This window comes from Geotrypetes seraphini, chromosome 11 (genome assembly GCF_902459505.1).
Source record: "Geotrypetes seraphini chromosome 11, aGeoSer1.1, whole genome shotgun sequence".
Lineage (NCBI taxonomy): Eukaryota > Metazoa > Chordata > Amphibia > Gymnophiona > Dermophiidae > Geotrypetes > Geotrypetes seraphini.
In genome coordinates this window covers 653161-668907 of record NC_047094.1, presented here as the reverse complement: position 1 = coordinate 668907, position 15747 = coordinate 653161, and the positions used below count along the sequence as shown (strand labels likewise).

The 15747-nt window shown below is 42.7% G+C and overlaps 2 protein-coding genes across 2 annotated transcripts in view; one reads left to right on the top strand and one right to left on the bottom strand.

The window, feature by feature from the left end:
- LOC117345550 (heparan sulfate glucosamine 3-O-sulfotransferase 2-like) overlaps nucleotides 1–2482 on the bottom strand; it is a 44479-nt gene extending 41997 nt beyond the window's left edge. The window contains exon 1 of the mRNA XM_033914361.1: nucleotides 1935–2482. Within this exon, the coding sequence (XP_033770252.1) occupies nucleotides 1935–2482 (548 nt within the window). The remainder of the gene's footprint in view (nucleotides 1–1934) is intronic.
- Nucleotides 1–15747, top strand: part of USP31 (ubiquitin specific peptidase 31) — a 377558-nt gene that overhangs the window by 343985 nt on the left and 17826 nt on the right. The window lies entirely within an intron of this gene.

The window sequence follows — 15747 nt, the reverse complement described above, 5'->3', positions numbered from 1 at the left end:
AAATTATAAATATTTGTAAAATAGAATGTCAATAATAAAACTCACTAAGTAATAAACTTATTGAACAAAGTGGTCTTAATTAATTTCTGAAAACTGCAATAGGATAACTTACCTTGCTGAATACATTTACCTAACCAAGATTGTTGTCTACCAGTTATCCTGCAGGCTGCTGTATTAGCTTCAGGAGAAGCTGGGGGAACATGCAGGCCTTTCCGACTGACCCTCCCTCCTCAAGCAGGAGTGGCAGCGGACGGCCAGCAAGAGGCAGCACTGCTGCTCCTGCTTTAGGAAGGCACAGGGGGGGGGGAGGGTCGGTCATCAAATCGGGAGGCCGATTTTTTAAAAAATCAAATTGAAACTCGGGCAGCACTAGTCCCAACCATAAAAACCATAGTTTTATCTTTATTAGTTTTCAACTTATGGGAGCCCAACCAACCCTCTGCCACTGGATGGACTTCTACAGTCTGGGTTCCGTATGCGGCAAGATGGATCAGGATAGGCAAGAGTTTGTTTGGATGGCATTAGGACCAGTGATGGGCAGACTGCTATGGCAATATGGGGAAAGCTATTGTACATGAGAATTTGTAAATGCTGCTGGGTATGTGGACTTGAAGTGGCCATTGTTGAAGCCAGGATGTTAGGCTTAATAGAATTTGACTTGAACCAGGTTCTGCCCTAAGGTATCTCTGCATCCTCTCATGGGGTTTCTGAAGATGATGGTGTATCAGGAAGTGTTCCTGGGAGGAGCATTCATCCCTGAAGGTCTTTCAATACTTCACAGAAACAATAACAAGATGTCTCCATTTTTTTTGATTGATCTGTAAAGTATCAAATATCTCCCTCTGCAGCAGCTGCTTCTCTGGTACTTTTGCATTTTTTGGTTCTCCTACCATTGTCACTTTTCATCAGTTAAAAAGTTTATATCCTAAGCAATCAAACAAAGGAAAATACAGTGCCTAGATGGTAATCAATATTCTGCTACTCACAGTCAAGTTTCAAGTTTATTAAAAATTTGTTTGACCGCTTAATCCAATTTCTAAGCGGTTAACATAATAAAATTACACAAAAACAGGTTAAACATATTAAAACAGGGAAGACAAGTGACTTACACAAACATACAGCAACAAAAGGACAGATGGGGAAGAACTACAATAAATATAGGATAGGTAAGTCATAAAGGCTAAAACAGTAGGTTGGGTAAAAAGATTGTCAAAAAAAAAAAAAGGGCGTTTAACAAAAAGCGTCTCGGAATAGAAATGTTTTTAATTCTATTTTAAATTGTTTTATATCTGATTCGTTACGGAGATGTATAGGCAGTAAATTCCAAAGAGAAGGGGCAGTGACAGCAAAGTTGGTGCGTAAAGTATTTATTGATTTTAATGCCTTTCCTCCTTAACTGTATTCTAAAGACAACAAGGCAACACTAAGCTCTGCTGTGTCTCATGTCGGAAATATCTGTGCCTCACAAAGTACCTTTCAATGGCTACTATAGATTAATGAGTGTTTCACTGGCTTCAGGATTTTACAGCATTATTGACTTGTGCACTTCTGCTTTCCATTTCTGGATTTTAAAACAAGACTCGATGTTAGATATTGAGGACATGAGATATCACGTTTCTTCTAACTCAGTAACACCTGCTGTAGAACAATGATGGCAATGATATCGGACACATGAGAGAAAAAAGACTGACCGACATAGCTAAGTACACACAGGACAGAGGCAAAGAGCCACTAGCAGGCAGAGAGAGACAGTGAACCTGGGAGAGCGAGTAATGATGAACGCATGCAGTTTCTGCTCTGGTCAATGATATCCACACAAGCAGTCTGTGCAGAGTACACTGTTATTTTTCCCTTAATTGTTATTAAAATCATTTTACTTTTTCTATAAATTGTTGGGGGAGGAGTTTAAGTGCTAAATATAATAATTATCTTACCTATACCAATCTAGCCCTTTATCATAGTTCCTGTCAAAGAAGTGAGGTTCCGTGCCCATTGCTCTGACATCAGGATGTACTCGGATAAACTCCAGAACTGCTCTAGTACCCCCTTTTTTCACTCCAGCTATGATGGTATGTGGAAGTTTCTTCCTACCAAATTTGGGCATTCCTGTATTGTTGCTGGTCTCTTGTCCTGAAACATCTTCATGAATGTAACTGAAGTTCCTCTCAGTCCAGCTGTCCTCTGGAGGAACCAGTCTGATGAGCCTGGATGCTGGACTATGGATGTTAATCTGAGTTTCCTTGTGATCTACAGCTGCATTGCAGGGAGGAGATTTCTGAAGCAGCTTCTTGCCCCCAACATTTTGATTAAGAATGCACCTGTAGCCTTCATAACTTGGGTTTTCCATGATTGAGTCACAGCAGAAGATGAGGCAATAGCAGAGATAGGTGCAAGATAGGGACAGGGTGAAGAGGAAGAGAAATCGTCTGGTTAGCCTTTTAGAAGCTGCCAGCATCCGACTGACAAGGAACCTACTAGCCATGTCTCCATGGAGAAAATGCCTGCATCTTCTCCTCTTTGATTCTGGCAGAATGGATTATATTTTGGTAGGTCATATGTAGGATGATTAGGAATGTTTCTGAGGCAATAGCAGAAGCAGGAAACAGAATTAAGTGAATTGTTTTAAATAAAATCCTATAACTTTACTAGAAAACAGCATTTGGAACTTTATCTTAGACTGGGAGAAACAGGAGGATGCAGAGGATTGTAACGGATTGGAGGGTGATAGAATTGGCAAGAACAGAAGGCAGTAAATTAGAGTTTGAATGTTATGGAGAGAAGAATGAAAAAAGGTTAATGATAAAAGTAGTTGTAAAGGAATAACAAAGAAGAACAGAAAAGGATCAAAGGATTAGAGAAGTTGTAATGTAGTAAGGAAAGAGATCAATTTGTTAAAGAAACCTTGACACCTTTACAGTTTGAGAGAAAAGAGTATAGTACTTGGAAAAGTTAGGAATCTAAAGAGAACAGCAAACATGTTGGAGGGATTGGAGGAGAGAGATGAAAGCTTGAAAAGAGAAGAAAATAAACTAAGAACAGGAAAGAGGGAAACAGAAAAAGCTGGAGAAAACTAGATGTAGAGAGGTGTATGGTTATGGGAAGGAAAGATGTGGAAAGAGACAGGGGGGACAAAAATGATTAGAGAGAGCAATGGCGATGTAGAAATGAGAAGAGAAATGAAAGTGAGAAATAAAGCAGGGGTCAAAAATGGAGAAAGTCAGTGATAGAGATAGTAATAAATATATGAAGGTAGAAATTATAGAGTTAATGATGAAGATGGTAAGGAACATGAAGATGTTGAAGTTGGGCTGGATGTAGATTTGATGAGGGTAAATGTAGATATTAGAGAAAGAGTTAACAATGGAGAGAGAGAGAGAATGGATGGAACAGAGTTATTTATTTGATTCTTATTTCTTCAATTTTCTATACCGTTCTTTCTCCCAGGGAAGCTCAGAACGGTTTACATGGGTTTATTCAGGTACTCGAGCAGTTTTCCCTCTATCTAACGTACCTGGGGCAATTGGGGGATTGAGTGACTTGCCCAGGGTCACGAGGAGCAGTGTGGGTTTGAACCCACAACCTCAGGGTGCTGAGGCTGGAGCTTTAACCACACTTAAGATAGAGAGGATAGAGATATTGATGGATGTGCTAAAATGGAGGATAGCATGATGTGGAGAAGGGGCTAGATCTGTATCAGAAAGGATGATTAGAGACAGTGATAGATATAGGTGAGCAAAGAGAAGAGAGACAGGTTAGAAGAGTGATGACTCCAGACAGAAGAAAAAAGGAGTGATGAAGACGGGAAAAGAAAGAAATGAAGGATGGTTAAAAAGTGATAGATAAATGAGAGAAGACAGAATTAATTATGGAGAATGGGAGCTGATTAGAGAAGAGAGAAGTTGAATGATGTAGTGAGGAAAAGAACACCTGATGGAGATAGGAATGCCCAAACCGGGGAGGGGGGAGAGGGGAGAGGGGGGGTACAAATGGGAGGAAAGACAGTTATGAAGAGAGAGGAGAGTCTACCTTGGCAGGAGAAAATGGTTTGAGGGGAAGTGATTTATCCTGGATGTTTGGCCCTTGGGTTTCGGGAGTCCTTATCGGTACCCCGACTTCTTACTGCGGTTCGGATTCCACTGGATCCCTTGCGCTTGACCCGGTGTCGGCAGAAGCTTGAAATCTGGCCGCGGCTGGTTCAATTCTGTTCCGCTCGGTGTCAGCCTTTAAATTTCGCCTTTTCTTTTCTTGCCTGTCTTTGCATTCGGTTCGGTTAAGTTTTTGTCCCAGGCTCCTGTTTTCCTCGTTTCAGGACCAGGCTGGGCCCGGTTCCGGCTCCCATACCTGGAGTTGTATGTGCTTCGGATTGGGCTTGACGAACTCTGAGCGCTCTGTTTCGTCTTGCTTCGGCTGGGCTCGGTTCTGACCTGACTCAGTTCTACCTCTGGAGTCTTTGCTTTGGCTGTTGCAGGGACCGAAATGAGCCACATGACGTCAGCAAAGAAGGGAAAAGAGAGGGAATTGGGGTGGGGAGGGGAGCGAGAGGCAAAGAGCCCCCTTGAGAGGGTTGGAAGCAGGGGAGGGACGGAAAGAGTTCCTTAGTGTATGTGCGTTTGTGAGAGAGAGAGGGAGGAAGGAAAGAAGGAGGGGTGGAGGAAGAAAGAGCCTTTTAGTGTGAAATAGATGGGGCAGGAGAGAACCGAATTGAAAAAAGCCCTCCGTAATGAGAGGGAGGGGCAGTTGCTCGGGTCCCGAGAGATGGGAAGGGGGTCTACTGTGTGTAGTACCATTTTTATAGCTTCAGCACAGATACAATGTTGCTCTGTCAAAACGGGTTTAAGAGAAACACTGCAGCATTAAAATGCAGCCATCAAGTTGAGACTCTGGACATTTGAGGCTAAAATCTACTGTAATTGTGTCGATGCAATTGAGGCGTTTGTAGCAGGAACTCATTTGAAACGAATCCAAATGACACTCCATTTCCAAATAGCCACTGCCTTTTCTTTCAACTTTATTCCTTAATATTGGATGACTTTTCATGCTGACCACAACCCTGTTTGTAAAACTTTCCCCTAGCCTAGGTAGTTTGCGCAGGGTTTCGGGGTTTCTGAGTATCAATACATGGGACTCAGAAGAACATCTGATCTACCTGTCATGTAACACCTACGTGGAATTTTGATGGAGATAAGGCACCTCTTCAGCTATCCTTGATGCTTTAGGTCATCTCTCCATCTTCTTAGTCCCCTCTCCTATATCCTTTCATTGTAGTTCCTTTCCTCTTAACTCTGTAAACTGTGCCGAGCTCTGCGCTTGCGGAGATGGCGCGGTATACAAACCTAAGGTTTAGTTTAGTTTAGGTCAGGGGTGGACAACTGTGGTCCTCGACGGCCGGAATCCAGTCAGGTTTTCAGGATTTTCCCAATGAATATGCATTGAAAGCAGTGCATACAAATAGATCTCATGCATATTCATTGGGAAAATCCTGAAAACTCAACTGGATTCTGGCCCTCGAGGACTGGAGTTGCCCACCCCTGCTTTAGGTGAATCAATCTAAGCGCTGTTGGGGAAAAGATTTGCAGTCGCTGATTTTTACAATTGTATTTTTTAAGTTTTATAATCTTTTTTTCTATTTTTTATTTTAATTAGAATTTACTTTGTAAATTATTATTATTTTCTTTGTATTTTACTTTTCTATTGATTATGGCGTTCTTTTCATTTTTGTTTAGCACTATGTAAACCACTATGATGATGTATGGAATAGTGGTCTATAAATACCCAAAAACATACTGAAATCTGCTCTCGTGGTGTGTTCATGATTTAGGCGCATCAGTGTGACATCTCCATTGGCTGTGATTGAGGAATCTTCTCTTTGTGCTATATTCATTCTTCACGTGAATGAGCTGCATATGGGTCTCCTGATGATCCGTTCTTCAGTTTCTTACATTTATTGGAACCTTCTATGGATTCTGGTTAAAGCTACTCTTCAGCTCTCCTTTAGCAGTTTTGCCAGTAGATGTATTGCTGCTTTAGGGCAGACATGGGCAACTCCGGTCCTCGAGGGCTGGAATCCAATCGGGTTTTCAGAATTTCCCCAATGAATATGCATTTAAAGCAGTGCATGCAGATAGATCTCATGCATATTCATTGGGGAAATCCTGAAAACCCGATTGGATTCCAGCCCTCGAGGACCGGAGTTGCCCATGTCTACTTTAGGGTCTCTTTGGTATGGTAGGTTTGATGGTTTGGGAGCTATTTTCAAAGTTACATTTGTAGAAAGTTCATCCAGAGTGTTAGACCCCAATGGGAAAAGAAGTACAGATTTTAGAGGTCAATTTTTAGAGCAATTTAAATAAAAGAAGAGAAGAGAAAAGGATTTGAATTTAGTGGCTCCTTTTCAGCAGTAGCTTCAAGTACATGAAGTGTTTGCATGGGTAAATACTGTAATCATTTATGAGGTTAAAACTGCCTTTTAAAAATTGCTCTCACTCAATACAGCTCTACATCCACTTTCAGCTGTATTTAGGTAGAATAGCCCTACTGGGTCAGACCAATGGTCCATCTAGTCCAATATCCTGTCATGGCAGAGCTAATCCAAGTCACAAGTACCTGGCAAAAAACCAAATAGTAGCAGCAATCCATGCTACCGTCCAATGTCTATCTCACCAGCAGACTATGGACTGGGAATATGTTTTGGAAGAGATTGTGGAGTAACCCAAGTAGATTGGGTTTTTTCCTTAATTTATTGTAGTTCCCCACTCACCTTTTGTATATGTTTGTCTCTGTATTCAACTTTAAGTGTTGTTTGTCCCCTCCCCCAATTTTTTATATAAATTTTACTTCGCTTTGAAACTTGATATTGCGATTTAATCAAATTTTTAATTAAACTTAAAACTTGATATTTGAGGATAAAATATACCTTGAAAGTTATCCAGATGTTCAGCAAACTGAAATATAGGAAGGCTCTAATCCAAGGCTAATTTATCTGGAAATAAATGCCAACGTTATTCATTGAGTGGCAGAATTCACTGCAAATAGACAACTTTGCTCTGCCTCAATTTAAAATAGTTTTGGTCATCTAAAGTCATTTAAATAAGGGCCACAGATTAAGAAAAAACCCTTATGTAGCTGAAGCCATATTTATTTTGCTTGATATATAACCATTCTATCTACAATTCTGAGTTGTTAAATCAATACACACCAAAAATACGGTAACACTATAAAACAATGAGAAAACAGTACACCACTCTTCAAATAATCTTGACAAATAAAATCCCACTTTACCATGTCTCTTTCCATACTTTCTATAATTATAATGAGAGAAACAGAAATTACACAGGCTGGCCCTACTACTAGGCAAATGAGAAGTATGCCTAGGGAACAGCAGCATGGCACTAATACAACTCACAAGACAGCAGCAGAATAGCACTTTTAAAGTCATAAGAACATAAGAATAGCCATTGTCAGTCAAACCAACAGTCCATCTAGCCAGTATCCTGCTTCAGATGCTTCCCACCCGGAAGTGAAGTCATTAGGTAGAGTCTTTAAATACTCTTGCAGGTCATGCTCCTTCATGTACATCCTGAGTGAGCACCTTCATATAACCTTGATTCTCTGTCTGTCTTATCATTTATCAGTTTTCATGAATGACAGAATTATTTCTGATTCCCTGAAGAAGCTCATGGTGAAATGGGTCCCGCCGGGATCAGGACCTTTCAGATAAATTACAAGGAGGGATTTTTTAATGACCGATGATTAAAGAAATCCCATTCAATTGGCAGGTATTGATTGCCTAAAAACATATGGAGAGGGGGTCTGAGGTTTTTTTTTCTCCTTTAAGTGGAAGTTTTCAGTCAGCTTACATACCATCAAAACACATTGTGTAGATCACTGTTATTGTACAGTTTCATTTATTATTTTCTGTACACCGCATTGAACTGAAAGGTATTTTTGGTCTAGAAATGGAAAATTGAAATACAGCTATATTCAATTTAAACATATTTGACTGTAGTCATATTACTATCTTATTGAATATACTTTCTTAAGTTATGTATTACTCCACTTATGTTTATTTATTGACTAGAGAGTGTGGTGTTTTTGTTGTTTTTTCTTTTCTACATGATATGATGTAAGCCACACAGGCTCATTTGTGGTTGAAAATTAATTTGTAATGTTATGTGAGTATCTGAAAGATAAAACAAAAATATGATTTAGCAGGTTCCACAAATTTCCTGTATATAGAATTTTCCAAAGAATGATGTTTAAGAACAATCCATCTTTTTACTGTACTCTCTTCAGTCATTTTAACCAAGCTAGCCCTTTTGGATTCAAAGTTGTTTACATAGAAGGTACACAAGCGTTTCAAGATACCGTATTCTGAATTAGGCACTATTCAGTGACTGTCGGCCTTCCCCCAGTTTCTAGTTTAAAACTGCTCTATCTCCTTTTTAAATGTTGACGCCAGCAACCTGGTTCCACCCTGGTTAAGTTGGAGCCCATCTTTGCAGAATAGGCTCCCCCTTCTCCAGAATGTCACCCAGTTCTTAACAAATCTAAAACCCTTCTTCCTGCACCATCACCTCATCCATGCATTGAGACTCTGGAGCTCTGTCTGTTTCTTGAGTCCTGGAGTTTACCTACCTAAGAGTCTAAATTTGACTTCCAGATCCTCTCTCCCACATTTTCCTATGTCATTGGTTCTCATATGTACCAAGACAAAAGACTGCTCCCCAGCACTGTCTAAAGTCTTATCTAGGTGATGTGTGAGGTGTGTTACTTTCGCATAAGTGACAAGGCAAGAGACTAAGAGATCCTCATATTCACTAGCCACCTACATGCTAATGATCAAATCTCTAGCCACAATGGCTGTCCTAACCTCACAATAAATATGCATCAGATCTAATGCATACAATGGAAACAGTACATGTAAATCAATCTCATGCATGTTACTTGTGGAAATCTTGAAAACCCAACTGGGTTACTACTACTATTTAATATTTCCATAGCGCTGTCCATTTTAACATACAATAGACAGTCTCTGCTCAGAAGAAATAGGGTTATCAGGTTGTGGCCCTTGAACACCATGGTTGCTCACCTCTGGTCTAAAGAGAATTCTGATACATCTTAGCAGCAGTAGCAGTTCAGATATTGGGCAATGCTTTACAGGAAAAAGAATGTGGAAAACAGCAGACAAAGTTTCTTTGAACTGATCACTAGATTTGGAGACAGGAAAGAATTCTTTTCCCACTATTGGCAGAATCAGCTCAGATGTAGGTGGTTTTCTCAACCTGGATTGCCTTGTTGAAAGCTGGACTCTAGGGACCTTTGATCTTCTCTCTGTCTCTGTAATTATGTAAAATGCAGAGTAAGAGACCACAAACAAAGGAAAAAAGTGACAGATATAAATGCACCTAGAAAAACTAAATAAAGCCAGTCTCTGCAGACAGATGAAAAATGGAAGATCTTTCCAGATCTGGCAAAGAATATCAAATACTTGCCAGAATCCATAGAAGAACAAAAGCAACACCCTCCCTACATTAGGCCAATCGTAAACATTGGCGATACTCAGTGCCAGAAAGAAATAAGATCATCAGTTGATAATGCCATCATGACTTCCTTTTCTGTTTTCTTTATTTTAATTATTTTGTACATTGAATTTGGCAATTCATTTTTAAAATGTTGTTTAAATACATTTCACAATCTACATGTGTGTTAACAACTTTGAATAGTTCAAATCTGCAAATAGTTCAAATCTGCAAATTTAGGCCCCCTTTAATTAAGCCATGCAGCAAATACTCTGACATCCATTCAGTTCCTATGGCATTGGAGTATTTATCGCATCAGCCCGTGCTGTTGGGCTTAATAAAAGGGGAGTGAGGTGGGTACAGATCCCTGTGACACTCCACTATTTACCCTCTATTGAGAAAAATGGCATTTTAACACTACCCTCTGTTTTCTGCCCAATAACCAATTCCTAATCCACAACAGAACATTGCCTCCTATCCCATGACTCTCTAATTTTCTCAGGAGTTTCTGATGAGGAACTTTGTCAAAAGCCAATGAAAATCTAGATACACTACACGAAATGGCTCATCTTTATCCACACGTTTATTCTCATCTTCAAAAAAAAATGAAGAATATTGGTGTCTATCCCATTTGGCCTTAAAATCAGGCACACTGCTGGCCTCAATAACCTGAAGTGGAAGACTATTCCAGCGATCAACCTCCCTTTCAGTGAAAAAGAATTTCCTGGTGTCCCCGTGTAGTTTCCCGCCCCTGATTTTCCACGGATGCCCCCTTGTTGCTGCGGGACCCTTGAAAAAGAAGATATCTTCTTCCACCTCGATGCGGCCCGTGAGATACTTGAATGTCTCGATCATGTCACCCCTCTCTCTGCGTTCCTCGAGTGAGTACAGCTGCAACTTATCCAGCCGTTCCTCGTACGGGAGATCCTTGAGTCCCGAGCCCATCCAGGTGGCCATTTTCTGGACCGACTCCAGTCTCAGCACATCCTTACAGTAATGCGGCCTCCAGAATTGCACACAGTATTCCAGGTGGGGCCTCACCTTGGATCTATACAACGGCATAATGACTTCAGGCTTATGGCTGACGAAACTCCTGCATATGCAACCTATGATTTGCCTTGCCTTGAATGAAGTTTGCTCCACTTGATTGGAACCTGACAAGACCATCCTAGAGACATCCAAAGCATCCAAACCTGCAAACTTGAGACCAACCGTCGGAATACAGGAAGTGGCTGGGGACGCTGATTTCTGGCAGCTGGTGACTTCCTCCACAGGAAAATGCAGAAGACCTTATTCTGTCTCTTTCTCTCACATACAGGGCAGCTCTACATCGACACCACAAAACACCCTGAGGAACAGATACCAGCTGCTACAGGAAGGTCCTGACAATGAGGAACAGGAAGTTGTTCAGCAGACGGTTCCAGTTCCGGAGTCAACAGATCGGTCCACCCCTAAGAAGCGCAGAGTGGTGGTCATCAGGGATTCGCTGCTGAGGGGCACTGAGGGTCCAATTTGTAGATCAGACCTGCAATCAAGAGAGGTCTGCTATATGCCAGGGGCCAGGATCCGGGATGTAACCGCTTACCTGGACAGACTCATCAAGCCCCGTGACCACTTCCCCATGATTCTCATCCACGTCGGAACCGACACCACCAGGAGCACCCCGAAGAGCATACCTGAAGACTTCAGAGCCTTGGGTGAGAAGCTGAGGAGGATGGATGCGCATGTAGTCTTCTCCTCGATCCTCCCAGTAAGGGGCAAGGGCAGTGCCAGGGAGGATTGCATCCAGAGGGCAAACGACTGGCTGCAGGGATGGTGCAAGGAGATGAACTTTGGGTTCTTGCACCATGGAGAGGCATTGCAAGGACTACAGGGACAAGACGGGTTACACCTGACCAGAAGAGGGAAGAACGTCCTTGGACACCGTCTAGCCCGCCTACTACACAGGGCTTTAAACTAGGTAAGTTGGGGGAGGGTACGGGCACAAACAACCTATCTGGCGAGCTAAGCTGCCAATACTTTTTTGAGACTAAGGTAAGTAAACACCTATCTGGGTCAGGGGAGAGTATACACACTTTCGAGTCTGGGGTTGGCTCACATTATAATTCTGGGTCTAGGGGGAGTACACATTGCAATTCTGGGTCCAGCGAGAGAACACACATTGCAAATTGTACTAAAGGAGTTCAAGTAGCCCAAGCGGGAATACCCCCACAGGGTACACACATTTCCGAGTCTGGGATAGGAACACACTGTAGTTCTGGTCTGGGGAGTCCGGGATAGGTGCACGTTGTAACTCTGGGTCTAGGGAAAGTACAAAACATGCAAATAATGCTAAAGATGTCCAAGTAGCTCAAGCGGGAACATCCCCACTGAGACGTAACAAACATACAACATGGAGGGCTTTGTACATAAACGCCCACAGTCTGGGAAACAAGATCCTGGAATTAGAAACAGAAATGAGGAATGCCGACCTGGATGTGGTGGCGATATCTGAGACCTGGCTCACGGACTCCCACGGGTGGGACATGGTCATACCGGGTTACAACTTGCTTCGCCGGGACAGGGAAGGCAAAATGGGAGGAGGTGTAGCATTATATACTAAAGATGACATTAAGGTCACCAGAATCACAGATGTCCACTACACTGGGGAATCCCTTTGGGTAAATTTGGCCAGAGGGAAGGACAAATACCTGTATCTTGGCGTAATATATAGACCCCCAAGACAACAGGATGACCTAGATATGGAATTAATCGGAGATATAGAGAATATCACCTTGCGTGGGGACACAATATTGTTAGGTGACTTCAACATGCCTGATGTGGATTGGGACACGCTTTCCTCTGCTTCCGGCAGCAGCAGGAGGCTATTAAACTCTATGAAGGGAGCAAGACTCAAGCAACTGGTGTTGGAACCAACAAGGGATCAGGCAATACTGGACCTGATACTTACCAATGGAGAAAGTGTCACAGAGCTCTCGGTGAGCGACACATTGGCCTCCAGTGACCACAACATGGTATGGTTCAATCTCAGGAAAGGTTTCACTAAATCTACCACACTGACCAAGGTCCTCAAATTCAAGGACACAAACTTCAAAGAAATGGGAGACTTCGTTCACCAGGCGCTACAAAGCCAAGCAGAAACCGACAATGTGGAAGAAATGTGGTCAACTTTGAAAGCCACCATACAAGAAGCAACAAACCGCTTTGTTAAATCAGTAAGTAAACGGCGAAGGAACAATAAGCCACAGTAGTTCTCTGCGGAGATTTCAAGGAGGAGAAAAAAGCATTCATCTCTTACAAACAATCAGGGAAACAGGACTCTAGGGAAGTCTATCTGGCCAAGTCAAAAGCCGTCAAAACAGCAGTTAGGGAGGCCAAATTCTGCATGGAGGAGTCTCTAGTGAAAAACATCCAGAAAGGAGATAAATCCTTCTTCAGGTATATCAGTGACAGAAATAAGAACTCAGGAGGGATAGTACGTCTTAGGAAACCAGATGAAGACTATGTAGAAGCGGACTCGGAAAAAGCCCAACTGTTAAATGAATACTTCTGCTCAGTCTTCACCCGTGAGGTGCCAGGACTCGGCCCTCAGCTACAGACAAGGGTTGATGCAGATGATCCGTTTAGTAATTTCGAGTTTACACCCAGCGGTGTCTACTGCGAGCTGGCAAAGCTTAAGGTTAATAAGGCAATGGGGCCTGACAACCTACACCCCAGGGTGCTCAGGGAGTTGTGTGATGTCTTGGCGGAACCGCTATCTGCGCTCTTCAATCTCTCCCTTAGTACGGGTAACATCCCTTTGGACTGGAAAACAGCTAACGTCATTCCACTCCACAAGAAAGGCTCCAAGATGGAGACAGCAAACTACAGACCGGTGAGTCTCACATCAATAGTGTGCAAACTAATGGAAACTCTAATCAAACGCCAATTGGATACGATCCTGAATGAGGAGAATCTACGGGATCCCCGTCAACATGGATTTACTAAGGGGAGATCCTGCCAATCCAACCTGATCAGCTTCTTTGACTGGGTGACGAGGAAGCTGGATGTTGGGGAGTCCCTGGACATCGTATACCTGGACTTCAGTAAAGCATTCGATAGCGTACCACACCGCAGGTTGCTGAGCAAGATGAGTTCTATAGGATTGGGCGACACATTGACGAAATGGGTTGGGAACTGGCTTGGAGGTAGGCTTCAGAGGGTAGTGGTGAACGGCACCCCCTCCGAAATGACGGAGGTAATCAGTGGAGTGCCGCAGGGCTCGGTCATGGGCCCGATCCTATTCAACATCTTTATAAGAGACTTGGAAGAAGGGCTGCGAGGTAAAATAACATTATTCGCCAATGACGCCAATGTAGTGGCGTCATTGGCGATGTAGTGGGCAAAAGCAATGTAGTGGGCAAAAGCACAACAGACATAAATTCAATGTCCGACAACATGATGCACGACCTACTCCTACTGGAGCGCTGGTCTAGGTCCTGGCAACTCAGCTTCAATGCCCAAAAATGCAAAGTCATGCACCTGGGCAGCCAAAATCCATGCAAGACTTACACCCTTAATGGCGAGATCCTAACAAGAACTGAAAAGAGATGGCTGAAGAGAGATATGAGATTGAAGTCTACAAAATCCTGAGCGGAGTAGAACGGGTACAAGTGGGTCGATTTTTCACTCTGTCAAAAATTACAAAGACTAGAGGACACCCAATGAAGTTACAGGATGTGGTAAGAGCGGATAGCGTAGCTGGTTTTAAGAAAGGTTTGGACAAGTTCCTGGAGGAAAAGTCCATAGTCTGTTATTGAGAAAGACACGGGGGAAGCCACTGCTTGCCCTGTATCGGTAGCATGGAATAGTGCTACACCTTGGGTTTTAGCTAGGTACTAGTGACCTGGATTGGCCACCGTGAGAACGGGCTACTTAAAAGTGACAAATCCCCTGGACCGGATGGAATTCACCCGAGAATCTTAAAGGAATTGAAGGTTGAAATCGGAGAGTTATTGCAAAAACTCGCCAATCTGACAATCAGAACTGGACAGATACTAGATGACTGGAAGATAGCGAACGTCACGCCAATTTTCAAAAAAGGATCGAGAGGAGAACCGGGCAACTACAGACCTGTGAGCCTTACGTCTGTCCCTGGAAAAATGGTTGAAGCACTGATCAAGGATAGCATAGTCCGGCACTTAGATACACACGACTTGCTGAAACCCAGTCAACATGGGTTCAGGAAAGGGAAATCATGTTTAACAAATTTACTTCAATTTTTTGAGATCGTGAACAAGCAAATTGATAGTGGAATGCCGGTGGACATAATATATTTGGACTTCCAGAAGGCATTCGACAAAGTTCCACATGAAAGACTTCTCAGGAAACTACAAAGCCATGGAATAAAGGGAGATATACAAAGGTGGATAGGCAAATGGCTGGAAAACAGAAAGCAGAGAGTGGGCATAAATGGGAAGTTCTCAGACTGGGAGAAAGTGACTAGTGGTGTGCCCCAGGGCTCGGTACTTGGGCCGATCCTATTTAATATTTATATCATTGACCTGGAAGACGGAATATCCAGTGAGATCATTAAGTTTGCAGACGACACAAAGCTATGCCGGGCAATCAGATCGCAGGAGGATAGCGAGGAACTCCAGAGCGACTTGTATCAGTTAGAGAAATGGGCAGAGCAATGGCAGATGAAGTTCAACATGGAGAAATGCAAAGTAATGCATTTAGGTAGTAAGAATAAGGAACACGAGTATAGAATGTCAGGCGCAACTCTGGGTAAGAGCGAACAAGAAAAGGACCTGGGTGTACTGATAGATAGGACCCTGAAGCCATCGGCACAATGCGCGGCAGCGGCAAAGAAAGCAAACAGAATGTTAGGCATGATAAAGAAAGGAATCACGAGTAGATCGAAGAAAGTCATAATGCCGCTTTATAGAGCAATGGTCAGACCACACTTGGAATACTGTGTCCAACATTGGTCTCCCAACCTAAAGAAGGATATAAAACTGCTGGAGAGGGTGCAGAGATGAGCAACGAAGCTAATAAGAGGTATGGAGAACTTGGAATATGAGGAACGACTCAAGAAACTGGGACTGTTCTCCCTTGAGAAGAGGAGGCTGCGAGGGGATATGATCGAGACGTTCAAAATGCTGAAAGGCATCGATAAAATAGAGCAGGAAAATAAATTATTTACATTGTCCAACGTGACACGGACAAGAGGACATGGTTTGAAGCT